This window comes from Leguminivora glycinivorella, chromosome 12, assembly GCF_023078275.1.
Source record: "Leguminivora glycinivorella isolate SPB_JAAS2020 chromosome 12, LegGlyc_1.1, whole genome shotgun sequence".
Classification (NCBI taxonomy): domain Eukaryota; kingdom Metazoa; phylum Arthropoda; class Insecta; order Lepidoptera; family Tortricidae; genus Leguminivora; species Leguminivora glycinivorella.
Window position 1 is genome coordinate 8,553,319 of NC_062982.1, and position 24,128 is coordinate 8,577,446.

General features: G+C 38.8%; 1 protein-coding gene across 1 annotated transcript; it reads right to left on the minus strand.

Annotated features, from left to right (window-relative positions):
* Window positions 1-2,590: 2,590 nt before the first annotated feature.
* Window positions 2,591-3,514, minus strand: LOC125231979. Its single transcript, XM_048137586.1, has one exon. The coding sequence runs from the start codon at window positions 3,512-3,514 to the stop codon at window positions 2,591-2,593; it is 924 nt and encodes a 307-aa protein (XP_047993543.1).
* Window positions 3,515-24,128: the final 20,614 nt, after the last annotated feature.

The following is a 24,128-nucleotide window of genomic DNA, read 5'->3' on the forward strand; positions in this document are numbered from 1 at the left end:
ACATAATTCAATTTTGATAATACAAGTGACTCAACTAATTGACAACGTAGGTTTTCACTTATATAAGGCCGAATTTTATATAGAACCTTGAGTTTGTAAAAACAACTTCTGATGGATTCAGCGACATGCTTCTCATAGCGCAGTCCACAGTCCATCAGGAGTCCCAAGTTACGGGCCTCATACACCCTCTCAACTGGAAAGTTTGACAACATAATATTTTGTGGAATAGTGACACTAGCCAATTGTTGCCTGCTGCCAAATACCATGTATTTAGTTTTGTTCGGGTTAAGCAGTAGGCAGTTATCTGTGGCCCATGATGCGATAGTTGCAAGATCTCGATTTAGTTTCTCAATAGCACTGTCAATGTCTGCTGGCCGGCATGATATATACACTTGGATGTCATCTGCATAGATGTGGTATTTGCTGTGTGTGATGTGTGACCCTATATCAGCAGAGTATAATATGAACAGGAGCGGACCGAGCACCGATCCTTGCGGAACTCCCCTAGTTACTTCCGCCTTTTCAGAAAAGAGTGAGGAACCATCATTACCACACACTTTTACAATTTGTGATCGGTTTTTTAAATAACTGTCAAACCATTTTACAGTATGGTGGTCAAAACCATAGTAGCTCAGTTTGGATAGAAGAAGGTTTATATTCAGACAGTCAAATGCCCTAGAGAAGTCAAGAAGGACTAAAATAGTGCACAAACCTTTATCTTGAGCATCTAAGATGTTGTCGGTGACATCAAGTAAGGCGGTGACGGTGCTACGACCTTTTCGAAAGCCTGATTGGACGTCCGGTAAAATATTGTTCTTTTCTAAGTAGGCGGTTAACTGTGTGCATACAACCTTTTCCATTATTTTGGACATACAAGGTAGTATACTTATGGGTCTTAGGTCTGTGAGCATGGAGGGATTAGATACTTTGGGTATGGGAGTCACAACTGCTAGCTTCCAGATATCAGGGAAGGTAGCTGTAAGTATGGAGGCATTGATTAGGTTAGTGATGACCTCAATTGTGTATGGAAAAGTTAAAATAAGCATGTTTAGATTTATCTTATCAATACCTTCAGCATTAGACTTTATGCATTTAATAATTTTAATCAGTTGGTTAGAACTAATAGTTTCTAGATAGAAAACAGACTCATTGAACCTATTAAACTCAAAAAAGGTCAGCTGCGACAAATTAACATCTGAAGTTCCAGGCAGGTCAAGAAAATGTTTGTTTATCATACCGGGACTATTAAATGAAGTAGGTAATTCTTTATTTTTTTTAGGCAACACAGTGTTTTTTAAGTTTTTCCACAAGGTTTGAGGGTTATTAATATTATTGTTTATGTTATGTTTGAAGTAAGCTACCTTTTCAGAATATAAAGCTTTATTTACAACCGATTTAAGGTCTTTATAGTATTTTTTAGTTACCTCAGTTCGATTTTTGTGATAATCTGTTGCAGCACCGTCACGCAGCCTCATCATGAATTTGACAGTATCAGTAATCCATGGATAGGACTGCGCTTTAATCAAGGATGTTTTAAGAGGAGCGTGCACATCAAACAGATCAAGAACTTGTTGATTAAAGGCTGTTACCATGTCATTAACATTGCAATGTTTAGATATAATGTCCCACCTCACACCCCGCAGGTCCACATCTAGAGCTTTTTCGCATATATTTTTAAAAGGCCTGTAGGTGACATGGTAAGGCTTAGGTTTCTCACGCTTGACATTAAAACTACACACAACAAGACAATGCCCATACAGAGAGCCTACATGGTCTATTGCTGTACTTTTAGCCTGTAAGTCTGTACATACAATATCAATCAGTGTTTGACTGGTCTCAGTGAAGTGCGTAGGCTGAGACACTAATTGCGTTAAGCTAAAAGAAGTGGTAAAGTTAATAAGTTGAGTAGTTTTAGTGTCAGGATTATTCAATAAATTAATATTAAAATCGCCTAATAAAACTAGGTTGTCGTAGTTACGCATTGAACTAATTGAATCACTTATAGCATCCAAAAACAGTTGAAGATCCATCCAAGGTGGACGGTATGCTGTACCAATAGCTAGCTTCCTTCCGTTGAGAGTAAACGTGATCCACATCTGCTCTACCAGTCTATGCAAGGGGTCGACGGGATGGGGCCAGGTCCGAGCGTTAATCTGACGTTTGATATAAAATCCTACACCCCCACCACGTGACCGGTCGCCCTGTGGTCTCGGAATATGCCGAAAAGTATAATCAGGGAGAGTTGGTGCTCGCCCTTCTTCGCCCGCTCTTAACCATGATTCGTTGATCGCCAGCACATCAACGTCTTGCCAAGTAATAGCCGCTATAAAATTATCGTGATTTGTGCCAAGAGAACCCGCATTATACAAACCAATTTTAAGTGTTTTATTTTTGCCTGTTATGGCTATAAATATCAAACCACCTGACAGTAGAGATAATTGACATTAAGCTGAAAGAGCTCAATATAATAATAAAATGAGGAATAACAAATATATATAAGATATGACAGAAAGAATTGCCGTGCCAAAGTAGAGAGGCGAAACAAGTTAGACTAAAACTAAAGCTACTGAAATTAATAACCACCCAGACCTCAGACGGAGCTGGTACCAAAAACACGCTCTATGTCCGTTTCAGAGCGAATGGGGCAAGCCGGCTTTCCCTCTCCTTGCCGGGCATAAATGCGGCCCCTCTTCGTCCACGAGAACCTCCACTGGTGCTGCCTACACAACTCGCGCACTTTATGAAATAATAGCCGGTTGGTGCGTGTGAGGCGCTCGTTGACGAAGACACGACGCGGAGGCCCCGGCAGGCTGTCGTCGGTGAAGGTGAAGTTGCGCCGCACCCGGGCGGCTTGCAGCAGTTCGTCGCGCAGCTGCCGCCGCGCCAGCCTCACGACGACGCGACGCGGCCGGCCCCCGGCCTCGCCTTCGGCCCCCTCCCCGGCCCGTCGGTCCGCCGCACCCACTCGTTCGGCGAATACGACGTCCCGTTGCTCCAAGGTCACACCTAACTTGGCCGCAAGGACGGTGACTGTGTGGACAACGCTTTCTCCCTTTATTTCCGGGACGTGGCCTATGTCGAGGTCGGACAGCAAAGCGTCCTGGTCGCGGTCGTTCAGCTCAAGCTGAAGGCGCTCCACTGTCTGCCGCAGCTCCACCGTAGCCGCGGATGGCGAGCTGTCGCCTACCTCTACGACAACAGGCTCCACCGGTCGCTCCTCCAACCGCCTAACCTTCTCCTCCAAGACATCTAGACGGCCGGTGACACTGCCAAGGAGATCATTGAAGCGCGCCACCTCTACGCGTAGGCCTGCAACTTCGTCGCGCACAGAGCCGAAGTCAGCACGCAGCAAGCTCAGCTGTACAGCGACATCTAGCGGCTGATCCAGCGGCACATCCTCCTCGCCGGCTCCACTTGGCTTCACCGGCGTATTGTCGGAGTTGTCCCGCCGAGGCGCCGCCGCTTTGCACGTCGGGCACAACCACGTACTTGGAACGCGCGCATTCAGCCCCATGCCTACACAGCTCTTGTGGTAAGATAAGCCACAACTGCATCTCGCCACACCAGTTGGCGCCACTGGTTTACCACAAGACGCGGCACACACGACCATTTCGCTCGCTATAGATCTCGATCGCAAGTGTTCTAAAAAGTTCTAACAGGTGCCACTAGATGGCGCGAATATCAGTCCGGTGTCAATAAAATTTATATACGTGATTATACCTACTTTATATCAGTGGTGTTCTAAAAGTTTGTAGGTTTTATTTCTAAGCGTCAGATTTTATAAGAGAAATATATATATATTATGGAACTGTTTATGCTTATGTTATAAGTACCTACACCTACCCACCACATACAAAAAGTCACTTAGTGATACAAACAGTCGTTATCAGTTTTATTGCACTATCACATGCGCGCGCTGGCTGCGCACACTCACACAGCGTAAGGGTACACAAATACACACACCGATCACTGCGGAAGCAGGTAAAGCTCACAATAACTAATTTAATAAGAGTAAGTACCGCGAGCGAGACAGTGCGTGTTACCGTCCGTGACGTCACTCAATCATATTTCTCCATTTACTCCGGTCTTGGGCAGTTTGGGTGACCTCCTCCCATAACCAAACAAATACAATTATTAAATTTATTAAATTAAATTATGATCCTGTCCTGTGTAAGTTGGTACCTTTTTTTTATGACCCAAGGGGAATCCACTATGGATCCCACTGGCCCGGGAGGAGCCAGTGGGTATGTCCGACTCGCACGGACTAAACCCCCTGGGGCGTTCCGCCGCTCGCTGTTTGGACGGGGTTTCGGGCACTCGGTTGTAGGCCTCCGATACCCCGTCAGCGTTGCCCTTGCGGGCCCTTCTCCAAGGCTGCTTAGGCAGCTTACTCCGCTGAAGGACCTCGGAACACGGGAGGGCCTTCCAGCTCGGAACCTCGTTTAGGCGAGTGATGGGACTCCCGATCCATCACCCGCAGGTTCCATGGGCACCGGAATTGTTCAGGCGGTACCTACACCAACTTTGTACCGAACTTATGTCGGACCTACTGTTTACTGTATGGTTGACTGTATGTATATATTATTTTTTTGGTCAAGAGTTATCGTGACGGGGGACATTAAGTTAATCATAAAGTATACAGGGTGGCCCATTCAAATCGGTCAGTATGGGAAAGTCTGAAACTATAAGACATACGAAGATTTGTTCTTAGGAACCATGTCACCGATTTTGATAAAAAGAAAAACTGCATTCATACAATTAAAAAAAAAAAGTGTACCCAGCTGGGGAATCGAACCCGGTTGTTTTGAAAAAATAAACTTACACTATTTCTATTCAGATATCGTTTGTGTAGGTCTTAAGCAGTAAATATCTCTAAGAAACATAATGTCTAAAATGAATAAAATGCATTTTTTTCACATACTTTAATTTATCATAGTAGGTGTTCAAAGTGACCACCGTCTTTTTCAATACAATATTCAACACGTCTAGGTAACGATCTTACTATTGCATTTTGTATCTTCATGTGGTGAATCTGCGTTAAAGTTGACTCTATGGCTACTTTTAGGTCTTCAACGGTGTTATAGCTATTTTTGTACACTGTTGTAAAGATGAAGTGAACTTGCTGAATATTGTAACGGTGGTCACTTTGAACACCTACTATGATAAATCAAAGTATGTGAAAATCGGTAACGGTCGAAACACCAGAGGTGTTGGAGGTGCGTTGCCGGCCTTTAAGATGGGTGTACGCTCTTTTCTTGAAGATTTGAAGGTCGCATCGGTCCGGAAATACCGCAGGCGACAATTCATTCCACAGTTTAGCTGTGCGGGGCAGGTAGTTTCTGGAGAAACTCACAGTTGAGGACTGCCAGCCATCTAAATGATGGCGATGGAAATGTTGTCGCGTAGGGCGATGGCAGAAAGAAGCGGTAGGGATTAATCCGAACAATTCCTCGGAGCACTCCCCGTTATACATGCGATAGAAAATGCAGAGCGAGGCCACATCTCTACGCAGCGCCAAGGGGTCAAGCCGATCGGAGATATGCTGGCAGTTGACAATTCGAGTCGCTCGTCGTTGGATGCGGTCCAGAGGGAGAAGCTGGTACTGAGGTGCCCCTGCCCATAGATGAGAACAGTACTCCTGCGCCTTAAAGAGCTGAAGGCGGTGGGCCGGAGTGAAATACTGTCTCGATCTATTGAGCACACCCAGCTTTTTTGAGGCCAGGTTGGCCTTACCTTCTAAATGACCGCGAAACTGGACTGAACTCGAAATGTCAACGCCAAGAATTCCTATACTGGCTGTGGCAGTGAGGGGAGTGCTCTCAAAAAAGGGTGATGCGCCAAACTCTAACTTTTTTGCGGTAAACGCGCAAATATGTGTCTTGGTGGGGTTAAATCGGACTAAGTTAAGTCGACCCCATTCAAAGACTTCTTTCAAGGAGGTCTCAATTTCAGACACATGTTTGTTCCGGCTCTCGATGACGTTTTCCCGAGAGATATTGGTGCGGCCGGTGTAAGTAGCATCAACCGTACTATCATCCGCATAACAATGAATGCCGCTGGTTTGCAGCATGTCATTGATATGCAAGAAGAATAGCGTAGGTGGCACACAACCTTGGGGAACACCAGCATTCACAGGCATGGAGTCAGATCATTTACCGTCAACTAAGACCTTTATGCTTCTGTCTGCCAGGAAGCTATCCACCCAAACACATAATCTCTCGGGAAGCCCGTAGGATGGTAACTTCGAAAGAAGTGCTTTGTGCCAAACGCGATCAAACGCTTTCGCGATGTCCAGACTAACGGCCAATGCCTCACCCCACCCCACCCCATTTTATGTATGTTACCTGATTACTCCGAGACCCGTGGTCCGATTTCAATAATACACGAATTATGTGTAACGATTAACGTAGACACACATACTTACAGGAGGATTTTTTTATAAACTAAGGGAAATACTTCAATAGTTCGTCTCGCTCGAATCTAGAGCAGAGCCCAACTGGGAAGTACCTCCGCCTTACAGAAGACCGCAGCCAAATAGTGAGTAAGGCTGCCAGAGCTCAACGAGGGTGCGGTGTGCTGATGACGGGAGGACTTACGGAACTAACTTGTTCCGTCTATTGTCCTTTGAGTCGTCGGCAACCCGAACCCTCCTTAGAACTTGTACACTCCTTTTTGCTGTGTACTTATCACAGCAAATGGAAATGTACAAGTTTCTAATGGGGTGGCAACGCGCATGTGACACTGTTTGAGTTGCAGGCGTCCATAGGTTACGGTGACCGCTTTACATCAGGCGGGCCGTATGCTTGTTTGCCACCGACGTAGTATTAAAAAAAAATAGACGAAAGGGGAACTGACGAACAGGGAAACCGGGATGAGCAGACGAAAGGGGAACAGGCGAACAGGGAAACCGGGATGAGCAGACGAAAGGGGACAAGGACTAACGGGGTAATAGGCGAAAGGGGAATAGACGAACGGGGAAAAGTCGAACGGGGAAACCGACGAACTAGGAAACGACTTAATATACGAACAGGGAACAAGACGAAAATGACCTAAACCGAAGAAACAAGTTCATCTATTTGTATGGCGGCCGAGCGTGTCAGATTTTGTACTGAAGTTGTTACTTGCCTGTGATTTTAAATATGTCTCAGGCCCTTGAATGTTCATAATTAGGGTTCCGTACCAAAAAGGTACAACTCTTACGGTGCGACTCTGTCCGTCTGTCTGTCCGTCTGTCACATTCCTAAATATCTCGAGAACTACTAATGCTATCAACTTGAAATTTGGAATAGTTGTGAACATTGTAAACCTCTACAAATAGAAGGTATAATTTTTTTTAATATATTAATTTTAATTGTAGAAAATGGCCAAAATGAAAGGGGGGCAAACTGTAAATTTCAAGTTAATAGGTCAAGTGGGGTATCGTTGGAAAGATCTCAAATTGAACGTAAATAAACTATTTTTTATAATTTTTTTGTTGTGGAAAAAAAAAGAATTTTGAAGGAAAATGTAAAAAAAAATACCGTTCCCCCCCCTTATCTCCGAAGTTTACCAACGAAAAATTATGAAAATTTTAGTAAACATTGGTTTTATGCTATATATTACAGGAAAAATATAATCGTGTTTTGAATACTTTTTTTTTAATTCACAAAAAACTTTTCAGATTTTTACTTTCAATTTACCCACCCTTGCGGATATATATCGTACTTAAAATTAATACGAGATGTTACGTAAACCATCTTCTGTCCAATAAAGTAAAAACTGTTTAAATCGGTTAACATTATAAAGAATTATCCCTGAAAAACCAGGTCGCGCAAATTAGTTAGCAAATTGACCGGGAGATGGCGCTATATACTATAATACTCATTAGTGCCTATACTTTTGTCTTCTAGTCAAGTCGTTAGAGTTATATGAATATATGAGATTATTTTTACTAGGTAGTTTGAAAGAAAGTTTGTACGGAACCCTCGGTGGGCGAGTCCGACTCGCACTTGGCCGGTTTTTTTTTTGTGTTGTATCAATTAAATATCACGTAACGAGGCATTTTTAATACAAGAATTTTATATATATCTCTGGATAGTGCGTGCCGACCAATGAGTTGAAGCCAGGTTCATTCACCTTTACTCCTATGTTCTATCTCATTCCAACACTGTGATGTATTGCCAGATAAGTTAATAAAAAAACGTATAAAACATTCTTCAATCAAATTGACTTACTTTTCTTTGTATTATACAAAAAAAAACTCAATCAAAAACCTTATTTCTCCGGTATTTACCTCCTGCGTACTATGGGAACACTAATAATAAAAAAATATGCCCGATATGTCAGAATTGTCAAAATTCATTCACCGATTCAGAGATTTATTTTGCAAAATAAACGTTTTTCGACGATTTACTTAAGTTCTGAGCTATATATTGCATAGTGAACCATTGTGGAAGTAAATGGAAACCGAAATCCGACGTAAAATTTCACAAGTAAGTACTTATTTTACCAAAATGTTCATAAACCTCACTGGCAATAAATTTTCTTCTATTTTGCTTGTAATCTTGGTTACTTCTTATCATTATATTGTTTTCATTGTCTCAAATTATATCAAAATTCCCACGAATAGGTTTAGAACGATAAATATGACCTTTAAAGAAAAATAATGCTATGTGTGGTTTTACGACTAGGGTGACCAATCTTTTTTCTTGCATGGTATTTACTCTTATTGAATGGAGCTAAATCTATCAACTTGGTACGGTTTCTATGTTCATAGTTCATATCACAGTATAATAATACCAACTTTATATAATTTATGTCTTTACAATTAACATGAATAATATTAAACTTTTCAGTGTTCCAAAAGATGAAGGAAGGAGGCAGCATTGGCTGTTGGCTGTCGATTGTACCGATAAAAGGAAATGTTTCAGAGCGTTCGACAATTTGCAGATTTGCACTTTAAGCCTGAAGATTATGACACAGAAAGAAATTTAGAAATTTTACCTGTCCTAACTACTGGGATTTCCCCACATTGTTAATTACCACACCGGGGGTTGATAGCTACTGGGATTAGTTTTCCCAGTAGTTACTACCAAAATATTATTGTGATGGTTTAAAGTGACCAAAACACTAAAATATATATTCCATTGCATGCTTTAATAAACACAGGTGTCAGTTAGTAAAAGACAAATACTTATGTAACTCCGTATAGACAGATAAAGTCTAAGAAAAAACGTACCTCAAAACCATACAGAAAAAGGTACGGTGAGCTAGATGGCGATACACCTTTGGGGTAGGTACGCTCAGATAGATGGCGCTAATATTAATATTTGACATTTTAACACATATCAATATCATATCAAGCTGAGAATATTGTCAAAACGGAGGTTCAAAGGTTTTAAGCCTGTGTCGAGAGATGTAATACGTCAAATTCCGCGGGATATCCCTAATGTATGCTTAATCATGGACACCCTAAAGAAAGAGATGCAAGACCGGCGTGACGTAATTCAAGGTCAAATTTTCTGGCTTCAAAGTAATGTTCGGCGTGCAACATCCAGTATGTATATAAGATTCTTGGGTGAGATTGTCTTTTTTTTTAGCAATTCCTTACTTGGATGGTGTCATCCGATCATAATATGTTTCAATTTTACTAATGACATTATTCATAAACACTTTACAATCTTCCATTAGATCTGTTGTCTTTGCCTGTCATATTGACTTCTGTATTTATTTGAAAGGGATAAAAACAATTTTAACCGTATTTTTGTGTGCAGACCAAGGACCATTTAATACTAGACTGATATAGCCCATACAAAAAAGCGTACCCCTGAAAAAAGCTTAGTTTTTGCTTTAAAACTAGATGGCGTTGCTTCGTAACCCGGGAGTGGAAAAAAACATATTTTCACACATATGTTTACTTGTTTTTATATTATACTATGAATAACTATCAAAAAACTTTATTTTAATATCAAAATATTGGCTCAAAACATAATTTTTACAAATTATATTTTTTGGTCGGCCTCGACGTAGTTGTGATCGCTTCGCTGGCTAAGTTTGTTCGCATGTTGTCTAACTATTGCCAAATAAAATGACTAGATGACGTTGGTGGACTAGGAAAATGTCACATCCGTTTCGTTGTTCATTAATATAATATACTTAGTGATAATAAACCTATATGTTGAGCTCAAATACGTTCAACAAAACGCAATCATTGTGACATCCAGTGACATCTGACATCCATGTCACATCACAAATGTCATTGTATGATTTATTGAATATTCATAATATATGGATATTAAATATTTTAGAATCGCAGCAGCAATGCGAGTAGAGATACAGAATTAATAACTGTATAAATTAATAATTGTATGACCAATGACCTCATACATAAAATTACCAGTTTAGGTGACAGAAGGCGAATCCAATTTGTAAACATTAAATTTAATGTGCTAAGGAAAAGAATCTTTCCGATTTTCAACGGGACACGGCTGAAGGGGCGAGCTGATTTCGACTGCGCCCATGCATCTCAATTGTCCAGAAAGTTCATTCGAAGATCATTTTGCTTATAATAATCTGAGTAATCACAGTGAATGGTTTGACAGTATTTCAGCTAACATGTAGAGAGACTTGCTAGCTTCGTCGGTCAGGCTTCGTCTTGGACACAACGCCGATAGTTAGGCCGCCAGGTGTGGCACTTTGGATTACGTTTTTATAATAAATTAATGATAGTTTGTATTGTTTTGGTAATATATTTTCTACTCGTATACTATACTCGTTTGGTACTCGTATAAACCTAAACTGAGATAATAAATGAATAAAAGGAAATAATTAGTGAAACTCTGATATAAGTAATAATTAATGAGACTAAATGCGTTTTCACATTATCCGATCCGATATCGGATTTAGGACTGATACCCCATACATTACAGGCGCTATCTTGGATTTTTTCCATTTAAATCCTTCCGACATCCGATATCGGATCGGATAATGTGAAAACGGACTAAGACAATAGATACCTTGTTAGTGTTATATACCTATGCCTATGTATATCCCACCAAAAACATTCTGTAAAAAATAGCCGTCTCGATGGAGCTGCTTGTTTATCTCTAAAAAGTAATGAAATCTACATAAAGTTCCTTACTGCGATTTCTTTATTATTATAGTTAACTAGCCTTTGCCCGCGGCTTCGCTCGCGTTAAATTCGAAAATCTCTCCACAAACTTCCATCCTCCATTCTAAGGAAGTGGGGGATATAAAAAGAGACAAAAAGTAGCCTATGTCACTTTCCATCCAGTCAACTATCTCCACTTAAAAAATCACGTCAATACGTCGCTCCGTTTTGCCGTGAAAGATGGACAAACAAACAGACACACACACTTTCCCATTTATAATATTAGTATGGATGTTGTGTGACTTGGCCGTTGAAGTGTAGCGGTGCTGGCGACAGATTGGTGCAATGGTGTCATGGAGCACCTGGTTATAAACTTCTTTATACCCTTGTGTATAAAGAAGTTTATAAGTTTCATATTCGATGGTCCGAGCTAAGGTTCGTAAAGCCATGAAGCCGAGCTGATAATCATTGACGCTAAACGCCGATCGAAACGCAGTCTGAAGTGGGTGATAAACGTACGATACGAGCAGGTATGCGTACTTATGGCTTATAGTCGACCATCCAACGCGTACTTGCTCGTACGCCTATCACCCACTTGACGTCGCGCCAACACTTTATGGAAAAAGCGGGTTTTCGACAACTAAGTACCAATAAGATTTTAGACATTCAAAAATCTTCAATAATACTCAACTGTTTCGGTCGCACTCGTTCAAATATAGGATAAGATTGGTATGAGCGAGACGGTCAGGAGATTGATTGTCAACATGATATCTATCATAAACACCGTTCGAAATGGCCTCATTAAAATCTAAATTTTAAATATATTGAAAGTAATATTACTAATCATTGACGTCACGCTCAAAATGAAAGAGATAGAAAATTTGACAGTATGGTACTCTTTTGCATGATTGTCATAATTCAAAATAAGAACGATGGTTTGCGTTGTAAACAGGGACTGAAACATGACACGGGCCCCTAGCGTCATCTATATACTTTTCACTGTATCACTTGTAATGCCGTTGAACTACCGCGTACGTATTTAAAAAAAAAACGACATTTTTATTCAAATGACACTCTTAGTGACATCTAGTGACATAGATTTACGGCTGCCAACGGGGTACGGTATTTAGTATGGACTCTGCTGGTCCTTTATAATCGTCCTTGGTGCAGACTAAATGCATCACAAACGGTAAGGGTACACAGCGCATTTTCATTTATGGCTATTACTCAGCTCAATACATATTTATTTGCTCAGGATACAAGAAAAAAAAAATTATCGCTCACACTGGCGATTACAATATACTCTAGTATATTTCATACATTCAGGCATTGCTTTTAAACGCATCACACAATACTATTTGTGTGTGTCCATAGGTCTCCACGATTGATTCTCGATCGAATCATGGTCAGCCGTCAAGGATATCGTACCTGCTTGTATCCTGGCGTACCCTGCCTATGTATCGCCCAAAGCCTCTCGGGCTACCGATGGTGCGATAGACATACCTATTTTTAATCAATTACCTTCATTTTTTCCTTTCATAAACAAATACCTAATTCAAAAACATCCATATACAAGAAGATTTCAGAAACTTAAAGTGGATCAGGCTAAGCGTTCTTGGAAATCCTGTCTGTCTTAGTTTACAAAACACTAAGTAAGGTAACGGCGGCTATCAACGCGGGTATCGAAATCGACGTCCATTACCGCCGCATTTGCAAATACGCATTTTATAGGCAAACCGACCAATTTCTTAAAAAAAGTTACTCACACAAAGGAAGCCTGTTTAGTTGACTAACGCACATATAGGCGATAGAGAGTGTGAATGAAAGAAGACGCTCGCTATTTGACAGTTTTTAACACGGGGCCGCGAGAAGAGGTTGTATCATACTGACGTGTGACGCTAAACATAAGTGAACTCCAATCTCATTTAGTAGTTTACGTAATAATTATGGCAAACAGGTGAAAGTTATGCATTTCAAATTATTGTTTATAGTTTTCTACATGACTTCTGAGTACTTTTTACGTATTGTTTAGCCTGGAAATGTGTTTAAAGTGGAAATTAAAAGACAGCGGTGAAAGGCGCCATTTCGTGAGTAGATTCTATTACTGTGGTATACCACGGTAATAGTTAAAGTAGTGATATTAGTTCTTTTTGCTTTATTTTAAGTATATGTGATCAGTTATATAATGTCTTACAGTTGTTTCAATCTTGATCTATTCACGCTATCAAAGAACTATTTACGCGGTATGAAAATTATTCAACAAAACCTTAATTTTTAGCAAAAACTTCATGACTGATTTCGTAGTTTCTATGAAAACCGTTAATTTGTCAATTTTTTTAAACATTGACATAAAGTATGATGCTTACTTACCAGTTATGTAAACTTGGTTTTAATATAAGGTTGCAATATTTTATTTTGATTTGTAATGAAAATACATCTGTATGACTTTGTTTTTATGGGTCGGAATTAGATTTTATAATACTCCAATTTATGCCTATTACCGATGGTACGATCAGATAACCCTCGGTAATAGAATATATAAGAATCTATTACCGATCCATGCAATATTTGTTTGGGTCGGTAATGGGTTCCTATAGAAGTATCTATTACCGAGCGACATATTAGTCTTGTATCAAAATATGACATTTAGTGTACCGTAAGTACAGATTTCTTAGGTGAAACTGAGTCTTCTGTGGGTATTCATAAAGGAGGATAGTATAGGTATATGTATTTGTCATAATTTGTATATTCAACCGTCGGTATTAAGCTCCGAATTTTGAGATGGGTTTCTATTTACCGATGGCAGAAAAACACTGTCATTCATACCCTCGGTAATGAAATCTCAATTCGCGTTAATAGAACTGCAACCTGTTCATTACCACGGTAATAGAAAATTTAGGTATGTTGGCTTCAATAATCATTTTATGACATATAATAAACTAAAATGATCCTAAAACTCTTCAAAACTAATAGTTCAATAAATACTCTTCCATAAAAAAAATATTTGTGGTCGTTAATGAGCTTTGATACCCTTAATTTTTTGGTATCTTTTGAAATCTGCCTAAGTACCACGTTAATAGGCGCCATTACCTTAGGTAATTTAATCTGGATGGCATTATATTAAATCAATTTGAACTTAGAAAAAAAAATCTGAACATTGTTATGCCAAGAAACGATTTTTTCATGACATTAAATTGAAATAACTCAAAGGGTCTTAACTAAGATTATAATAATATATTAATATAGTTTTTTTTTTTGCAGTTCAAAATTAAACTTTTATTTAAATATAAAAACTTATTAAAAAAGTATATAGAAAACTTAATAAGGAGAAAAAAAAAAAGAAACATTGTTAGTGTAAATTGTACGCTGGTGACGTAATAATACAGATTATATTATACCGTGTGGTCCATGGCTGGAGCGGGTACGGTGCGCGGTGCTGCGCTGCGGGACGTGGGTCGACGATGCTGCGGTGGACTGGCTCGGCACGCATAATCACTTGTCGTCGGCCGCCTTGTTGTCGGTGCTGCTGGTATACTAGCTGCGGCGAGGCTTAGCGTGGCTTGGTGACTTAGCGGCGCTCGGCTTACGCATGGTAGGCTGGGGCGACGTGGTAGCTGGGTGATACTGTCTCAGAGCGTGCGCCGTGGAGGCTGAGCTGGCGCGGTTGTAGTTCGGAGTGCGCGGGCGGGGTGGGCTGCCTCGAGCAGATGGTTAGTGCTCGAGCAGCCCGACTGGCAGGATCGCCATGAAGTGTGGGGTGCTTCGGGTGTAATGATAACTCAAAAGTCAAGTCAATACTCTTTTTTTATTCAATAAAAATCGTGCTTATATACTATCCTGGTCACGGTCAATAGTCATTCCCATCTGTTTTGACATTACATTTTATTGTATATTTTATGACCCATAATCATTACTTTAATTATACCATAAACTTTATGATTACTTATAATTACATCGTAAAACTCTATGATCCATAACACACAGCTGCATGAGCATAGGGTTGTCACTCTGTATGAGATGAGTTATATATCATCAGGGTTGTCACACTACACTACAAACTTACAAAAATTTACGCTCGAAAGCTGCAAGCTGCGATCAAAGACGGACAACTCAGTGGATTTCACTGAGTTCATTTGACACGCTAAGTAGATACATTTGCTTGATCTATGGTATATATGACATCTATGACAAAACTCTTAGAAAAAACTTTCAAGGGTGATAAAAATCAAAATACAAGTTATTTTTAAAAGTCGCCGAACAAATGTTGATCAGTATAAGGAGAATAGCCTATGTAACTAAACTTCCGCTCACCTTACTTATTTACTTACTTACTTGACTAACCATCAGTATGGTTAACCTCCCTTTAATTATACCCCGTAAATTTGGCCTTCATCATCGTCTAGTGCGAGTATGTAGAACCCTTCGATGTGATCCGCGATAACCCAGATCCTTTAATGAGTAACGACTATATTTTGAACTCTAGTTATTTTTTAATTTATAAATATAAATAACCTGTTGTTAGAGCATAATATAATTTAAAACATTACAGAAATAGGAAGTTATAATAAGAATAATGATGTAATGTAAATATTTTGGTTTTGAACTAGTTTATTGCAGCACTTGTGATATGAATATTTAAAATATTTTTGTAATCATCCGCTACGCCTTATTAGTGGTCCCGGCTTGGGCAAGGGCTTGCGATACGGTATGGGACCCCTGACCTGATCAAACCACTTTATCAGGATCCTAAGCAAATAAGCCTGAAGGGCTATCTATCTACGAACTAACCCCTTTTTGTTTTGTTTCTTTTTCCCTAGCTAAACCCCCCTTATCCCCAATACTGCTAATAGACCATAACTTCTCGATCTTTCTAATGTTTCAACGAAACACCGAGTAGTCGCTAACTTTTATGAGAACTAAGTAAGTCTACTAACTTTTTTTTTTAGCTTTTGACTTTCCATCAGTGGACGGCGCTCGCATGCCACTGGGCCCTATAACAAACAAATCCTTTTATTCCAAAGACAGTTTGTTTCCCTAGCCAATTAGATAGAATTTACCTTGAATAAACAGTTAGCAACACTTAGCGTTCCGCAGCTACACCGAGAGATCAGAAATTGCTACCACAATTATTAATTACACTCAGATAAATTAAGTATTAAGAGATTTTATGAATTACCAGTTTACCACATATTTTAAGATAGTAAACACCACATTTAAAGTCCATTTAATCCATAGAAATACACGCCTATCAATTATACTTCAAGACCAATCGTAAAACAACCCTAATTTCATAGAAATAGTGTGTGACGTTACCCTAATCCTATCTATTTCCCTACTCTAGCATATCTGAACCACAGATCATCACTTACCATAGATCTTGAGTTCAGAATATGCACAAGTGTATCCCTACTAGAACTGTACAGTTCAGCCAGCGAAGCTGAGATAGGCAACCTATAGGCTTGTGTTCTGATCCCCCTCTGCGTCCGCAGACTAGGTAGCAGAGAGTAGACCGCCCTATCTGTGTATATATCCAGTATTCTAGGACACACCAACACCAGTCACTTGAGGAGACCCAGCTGCGATCAAAACTTTGTCGTTTAGGTATGGATCAATCACAACCGAAATCCCCAGCAACCAGCACCATCGTGACCCAGAGCACCGAGTAAATAAATATATATAATACAAGACCTAGCCTCAATTACTGCTGACTTCAGTGAGCAAGGATTACTCCTAATGTCTTCCTTCAATCGCGAAAGTCCTCACTTCCATCTAGCAGCTGGACCTTGAGACCAGGGAGGAATGTTCGCCTTTTGTAAGTATAAAAAAGACGCCAAGCCTCCTCAGACTTGGAACAAAAGACTCCTAATCGCTCCTTTTTGGCACCGTTAGGTAAGAAGCGCTTAGTCGGGCAAACTGTCTGCCCAAGCAATGACCTGGCTTAGTAAAATAGCAAAATATCCCCACAGAAAACTAAATTCAATTTTACTAACACAACTCTTAAATAAACCGACAAGTGAAATTTCCTTTAATTACTATGATCTGGGCTTAACTTTACAAGAATCACTTCCTATAAAATCAAACACAGATGCTTTCCCAAATCTCAGCCATACATCGACCCAGTCTTTGTATTGCTTAATGACACTTAGGAAATCACAGCGTAGAAACTTCACTATACACGTTAAACTACAAATAACTCTACACTTAATTAAAATGTAACACTACACTATAAATAGAACACTAAAATAACCCCCAACTGACAGTAAAGTAATTCCACTACAAGCCTAAGTTCAACTGTACAAAGATATTGTCTTCGCACAACCAAACAGAGACACAATTTCAAAGTTTACAATCACTTAGAATAATTTCCAAGTAAGTACAAACAGAGAAACAATAGCAGAATAACTTCACTCACCAGTATAATACACGATAGCCAGGGACACTGTTAGTCTCGTTGATATTTGAAGAATGCCCTACGACGGTTCGCCCCGGCCCTTTTATAGATAAAAATGAGCGACAAAAGAGCTACAAAAGAGCGACAAAAGGGCTACAAAAGGGCTACAAAAGAGCGACAAAAGGGCTACAAAAGAGCGACTGGCTACAAAAGAGCGACAAAAGAGCTACAAAAGAGCGACAAAAGGGCTACAAAAGGGCTACAAAAGAGCGACAAAAGAGCGACAAAAGGGCTACAAAAGAGCGACAAAAGAGCTACAAAAGGGCTACAAAAGGGCTACAAAAGAGCGACAAAAGGGCTACAAAAGGGCTACAAAAGAGCGACAAAAGAGCGACAAAAGGGCTACAAAAGAGCGACAAAAGAGCTACAAAAGGGCTACAAAAGGGCTACAAAAGAGTGACAAAAGAGCTACTGGCGACAAATAACAATGGATAGCCGCTAAATTACACTTATAAGAAAAAGGTCGTAACTGTTTTGTTTACTAAGTCGTACGCCTTAGGCATTAATGTCCAAGACATCTCAGCATGTACGTTTTTGCTTCTCAACAGTAACACCTGCATGATTGCACGTGTTCTAGAGCAAGGTGGAGATATCTTTTATTGATTTCTAGTACGTAAGGAAACATTTTATATTATGGTAAATATAAATATACAAATATTACTTTATCAAAGGTTTTAATCCAGTTTTGTATATCAAATCCGTGGTAAAATATCAAATTTCTTTCTAAAAGTTACATCAAATATTGCATTCTAAATATATTTCCCAGGAATTATGTTCAAAATTAATCATTGTCAACTTTCCTGACCTGTATTTGAAACCAAGATGCAATATTGGAACGCCACTCAGTTGTCAACTGTCAGTGTCAGTATTCCGTCCATGTGAACGTAGCTTGTTGGTAAATAAACTTTCCCAACCTGTTTTGCATCAAATAATAGTGAATTTTATGTGAGATAATATGATAAGACATGCGGACAAGTACCACAGTGAATTACTTAAAATATCCAGTGAAATAACGTTGGATGAATGCTTTCCAAGGGTCGAGCAAAGAAGTCTCCAGTTGCCTTGACAATGTAAGTATTATTTAAGAAAAAAAAAACAAGAACAAGACCACGAATCAAATGCTTGTTCTGTCACACCTAGAGTTCAATTCTTCGCCTTTGTTACAGGCCCCACTCTGTATAATAACAGAAGTAGTCAGGTAGAAGTACTCATGAAATCAAAGCTTCTAATTTTAGACCTCTCGCTAGGTATTCATTCAAAATAGAAATCCAGAAAAAGAACTCTTACCTAAAATTTACTCACAAATAAATATACCATGTCTAAAAATAGGGCATCCTATAGTGTTATGCCAAAGGTAGGCGTCATGACGTCATCTCAGGACCTAGGGAATCGAGCGCGTTACGCGTTACAGAATATACCTATATAATTATTTAAGCACACATATACACCGTGTTTTTTTTTTTGTTTTCCGTTAAATTCGACGCGTAGCTAGGTTCATTATCAGGAACCACCCTATATAACAGTTTTAGTTAAATTCGCAAAAAAAAAATTCATCATTTTCATACATAATGAATGAATTTATTAGTGTGAGAGACCCTTAAGAATAAAATTTAAGTTAGTGTCAAGTGATTGACGGCACATGTCAAAACAAATAACACTAGTAATTGGTAAAGGCTGTCACACACGTGTTCAGTAATTATCTTTATTTTTTAATAACTCGATAAATGTAAGAGTTCAGACGCTAGTTCCTTAGAGAAATTAATTGTATTATATCTAAAGAACCTTCCCTTAAAGTTAACGGAATTCAATAAAAACAGGGTGTATATGTGGGGTGCGTAATATGTGTTGGATTATACGATTATGATATTTATGACAGAAGGTTATTTCTGTATACTTAAACAAAGGATACTATAGACTAGACAGCCAAATAATAATACCACTACCGAACGAGATGGTCACATACAAATTATAATAAGAGTGACAGAGAGCAAAATGTTATTTTTTGTCTTTGTCATAGTTTCACTTTTCCGCCGTTGCCACAAACGAGTTTGTGGCAAACAATAAGGACGTGACTTGTCAAGCTTATTATCCGCCCAAATTACGTAGGTTGTTTATGGTAAACTGTCAGCCATTTTTAAAGTGATTCTTAAATTCGCTCCATTATTCTATATCTGTCCCTTACGGGTGTACGCTTGCGTCAAGTCTATAGTATCCTTCGTCTGAGTCTGTATATTATTTGGCCATACTGTTCAATGTAAAAAATGTGCGAAAGCAAGTGAATGATGAGATGACGGATGATATGGAGGTGAGCATGAGCATTTCTTTTTTCTTTGCCAATAATTTTTTTTTTATTGTTTTAGGGAATTTTAGGTCAATTGTACTCAGAATCACGAGTACTTTAAATCTCACTGGGAGACAAAAAGTGTCCCAGAATTTCCATACATTTTTGTTACGACTCTTCTGTTACCCCATACAAAATGTACGGAAAATGGTAACAAAATAAGAAAAAGTCGTATGGGACAATTTTTTTAACTACTAGGATTGAAAAGGCTAGTAATTCTGAGTAGAAATAGCATATTTATTTTCAAAAATGTCACACTTTATAAAAGTGGCAAAAAAAAAAGAAATAGAAAAAGAAGTTTTGGACACTTGGAGGCCTTGGTCATTTTTTCTTTGTATATGACATTTATTTCAGTTTATAGTTAAAAATAGTAGTGTGTCTACTAAAAATACTAATTAAATTATTTTCTATGAGGATAATTTAATTTGTTATAAAAAAAAAGAAATGCTCAGGTATGGAAGCGAAATGAATGGGATAAGGGCAAGCGAATGATGACTGTTCAATGTAACATGTGTAAACTTGTAAAAGTACCTATTTCTAAATAATATAATAGACTCAATGCAATACTAATATTTTTTCGCCACACCAACTGGTAAAGGCTTTCTTTGTTCTTAGAATACAGATAGCGAAATTGCATTTTGTCCACAAGAGTGCAGGTAAATTCATACAAATATTAACTTGATGTCTAAAACTGGTTGGTAGAATTTATATTTAAATAATTAATTTTGAATCATAAATACTTAATAAATTGATGGATTTAATTAATTGTTTTATACTCAGTATTTTGTTTATGTTGGTATGGTGATTTTTTTTGTGTTTTACTCGGTGGCAAAGTTTGTTTAACCTTCGCGCCTTGAAACCTTCGCAACGCTCAAGATTCCACTTCTAGAACCAATATTATACAGTATGTAAACTAACGAAAACCATTTACTGTAACCCGTAAATGCAGGTGAACGAAACTTTTACTGGGACCAACACCCAAAACGCGAAATAAAAATTTATCTCCACTTCTATAAAATAGAACCTATGAAACTGCAGAAGATATTTTCGTGCTTGCGTAAAAGTTCAACCTATTGGAATATTTCACTGTATATATTAAAAATTAGAATCTTTCACTTACTCGGGTATCAATATTGACACGTGCGGTTAATCAACAACTTTGGCCCCTAGTAAAACAAATAACTATTAATTACAGAACATTACATGGCGCAGTCGGTAGGATCGACTGTTACATGATTGTGTTCACGTACCATGCTTTTAGTACGTACGTACTTAAGTATCTAGGTGGCATAAATCACGTTCCACGGAACATTTTGTTCTTTTGCCGCAGCAATATGCTGAGTGTAGGGCATATTCCATCGAATACCGAGCATTCGACTCACCTCATTACCACAAAAGAAGCCTATAGTGTAATTCTAAACACAGTGTATTTGAAATAAAACTATGAAAACGGATTAAATCGCGTATAATGAATTTACAATTCATCCGGGGTGAAGGAACACATAGCGGACGTCAAGCACCGTCGGCAAAGGTCTGCAGTCTCTGGACATGTCATGGATAAAGTCAATCATGCTATAAAGTTTGACAAACCTCTGGTTCTTGCTAAGGAGAAGCGGTATATACCCAGAATGTTGCGCGAGGCCATTGAGATCAAGAAATATCTAAACTTTAATTGAGAAGATGGCTTTACTTTACCACCGGCTTGGGATCCAGTAGTACATCTGATAATGGAACAAGCACGACGAAGACTGTGAGGCATTTATGTTGTATGGTGTTGGACATTTGCAGTTTGTTTTTGTCAATTTTGTGTAGATTAATTGATTAATTGTTTTTTAACATAGTACTTAATGGTAATTTTTTTGAATATTGTATAACTATCTTTATTAATAGTGTGTGGACCTGCCTTAAAAATCTATATTATTTATGGTCATGGTTCGTTAATATTTCTTGTATGTGGGTAGCTTTTGCACATTGTAATTTTTCCTCAGTCACTCGTTGACCAAGAATGCTGTAAAGTGTTCGAAACGTCGGGATGAATAAATTCATTCATTCATCCCGACGTATAAATTCATTATATGCGATTTAATCCGTTTCCATAGTTTTATTTCAAGAGTAACTATCGCGGTAACCGAAGACAATATTACAGTGTATTTAAGTCTTTCGCAGTCGCACTACATCTGTATAAAAAAAAAAGTCATTTATTGTCGCAAATAATTTTAAGGTACAATTACTTAAGTATTTATATGTGTAACGCATCCCCCAATATTCATATTTTATTTATTGTAATTGAGTACTCTCTCGCTCTCTAAGATCAGTAGATACAGTAGGTACTAATCCCCTTATTCATAAACGTTCACTAAAGTTATCAAGCCGATAAAGTTCGTTTGTCCCTTTCCGATGTATTAGTGTGATAGAAAGGAACAAACGAACTAGGTTAGTTTCAGGCCCCGTAGCCGAATGGCATTTCTCCGACGCCAAACGAAAGCGATACGCCGCTGGCTCTGTCGTGCCAATACGCAAGCGCGATAGAGATAGATATCTACTAGCGCTTCGTTTCGTGAGCGTTTCGTGAGGGATTGTGCCATTCGGCTAGCCACCCTGGTATCTGACTGGTTCGATCTTTTATGCAATATTTTCCACGTCATATTTTTGTACTCTATATAACACATATAAGATTTTATATACGATTATTCACGATTTCTGAGCACCGTATATATACCATATGAAAGCTAAATTACTATTAACTACTAACCTATAATTGTCTTTACAAAAGGACTGTAGGCATAATTATAAGCTAACCTTACCTTATTATCAGTATCTAGAGTCCCCTGGACAACAGAGACGAATGCCTGGTAAACTTATAGAATAGTAAGCTGCCGTAGCAGCATTGTCGTCGCGCGCCATTGTCACAGTTACTTTGTACGGCCGCGAACTACTGGCAAGCAGCCGTGTATTGCAATCGTTGCAGAGTCGAGAACTCTGACCAACCTAATATGAACTCAAGACCTGTATGGAACTGTTTTGACTCTGAAGATCCAATATTGGCATCCGAAAGGCGAGCGTGCCACCTGTCCCGATTCTGCGCAACTCCTGCCAGTTACAAACATGAAGCCGAAACAGATCCGCCGCCACACAGACTGTCTTCCCAGCGAAATTCGTGTCGATCCATTCGACGGTAATCAGTTGGTAGTCCCAAAAACGCTCTCTTGACAGCCCAACCGGCTCCCATTCTATGTATAGGTAATATAGGTGTGTAGGTGACTCAAACATCGAAGTCTGTGGACGTTCGTTTCGCAAATGATACTCGGCCACCAACAACGGTAGTTATCTACTTACCTAGTGTTTACCCTTTCAGTCCTTGATATAAAAAATCTTGATCATGTACCAGAGGTGTAATAAGAGAAAAAAATAACCGCAATTTACGAAAGTCCCAATAGGCCCTAAGCTCTTGGTAAGCAGTTGGAATGAGCGAGGCTTTGTAGAACATTGGTAGTTTGGAAAACCATTTTAATACTCGTATTCTTTTTCGTTTTTGCAGCTGCATCTGAAAAAGGATATTGAAAAAAAGTTATTCTAAATTAAACATGACATAAAACTATAGAAATTATTATAATTTACCTTAAACTTTCACGTTTAAAAGTAGGTACTTACCTATCTGTTAAAAAATTAATCGAGAAAGAACAAACTGTATAGAAAGTCAGTTAACAAGGACATAGTTAGTAGGTATTATGTTATGTCCCACAGTCAAACTGTAAAAACCGTTTTGTGGGACATATGTTTTGTGATAAATGTAGGTACATTTTGTGTTAATAAATTAATCAATAAATAATAATAAAAAAATGTTAGTGTTTAATAAAATAAGGTCACGGTATACACTTTACCATCGATATACATTTATATGGACTAGACATCTCATACTGTGTAAGTTGCGACACGACTAAAGCTCGTTTGGCGCCAAAGGGATTTCTCCGATTTTTACGTCTCTTTCGGCACCATTCGAATACTTGTATAGCATGTCCTTACGAAGCGAAGTAATATATGCCAATGCTCTCTACGCAACACTGGCCACAGAATAAGTAATAGTACCTACCTGACTTCGTTAGTATGCAACGAAAACTCAAGGTATTCTGCTGACTGACGCTCTGTATCGACCTATTCGAGCATGACCTCTGACCTTTCACCCAACTTTGGGGCATTGAAGTTTCATTACCCTTTTAGGTACGGTTTGCGCTAAGTATTTAGTACCT

Excerpts from the sequence above, each read along its gene's own strand:
- LOC125231979 (XM_048137586.1), bottom strand. The coding sequence starts at position 3,514 with ATGGGGCTGAATGCGCGCGTTCCAAGTACGTGGTTGTGCCCGACGTGC.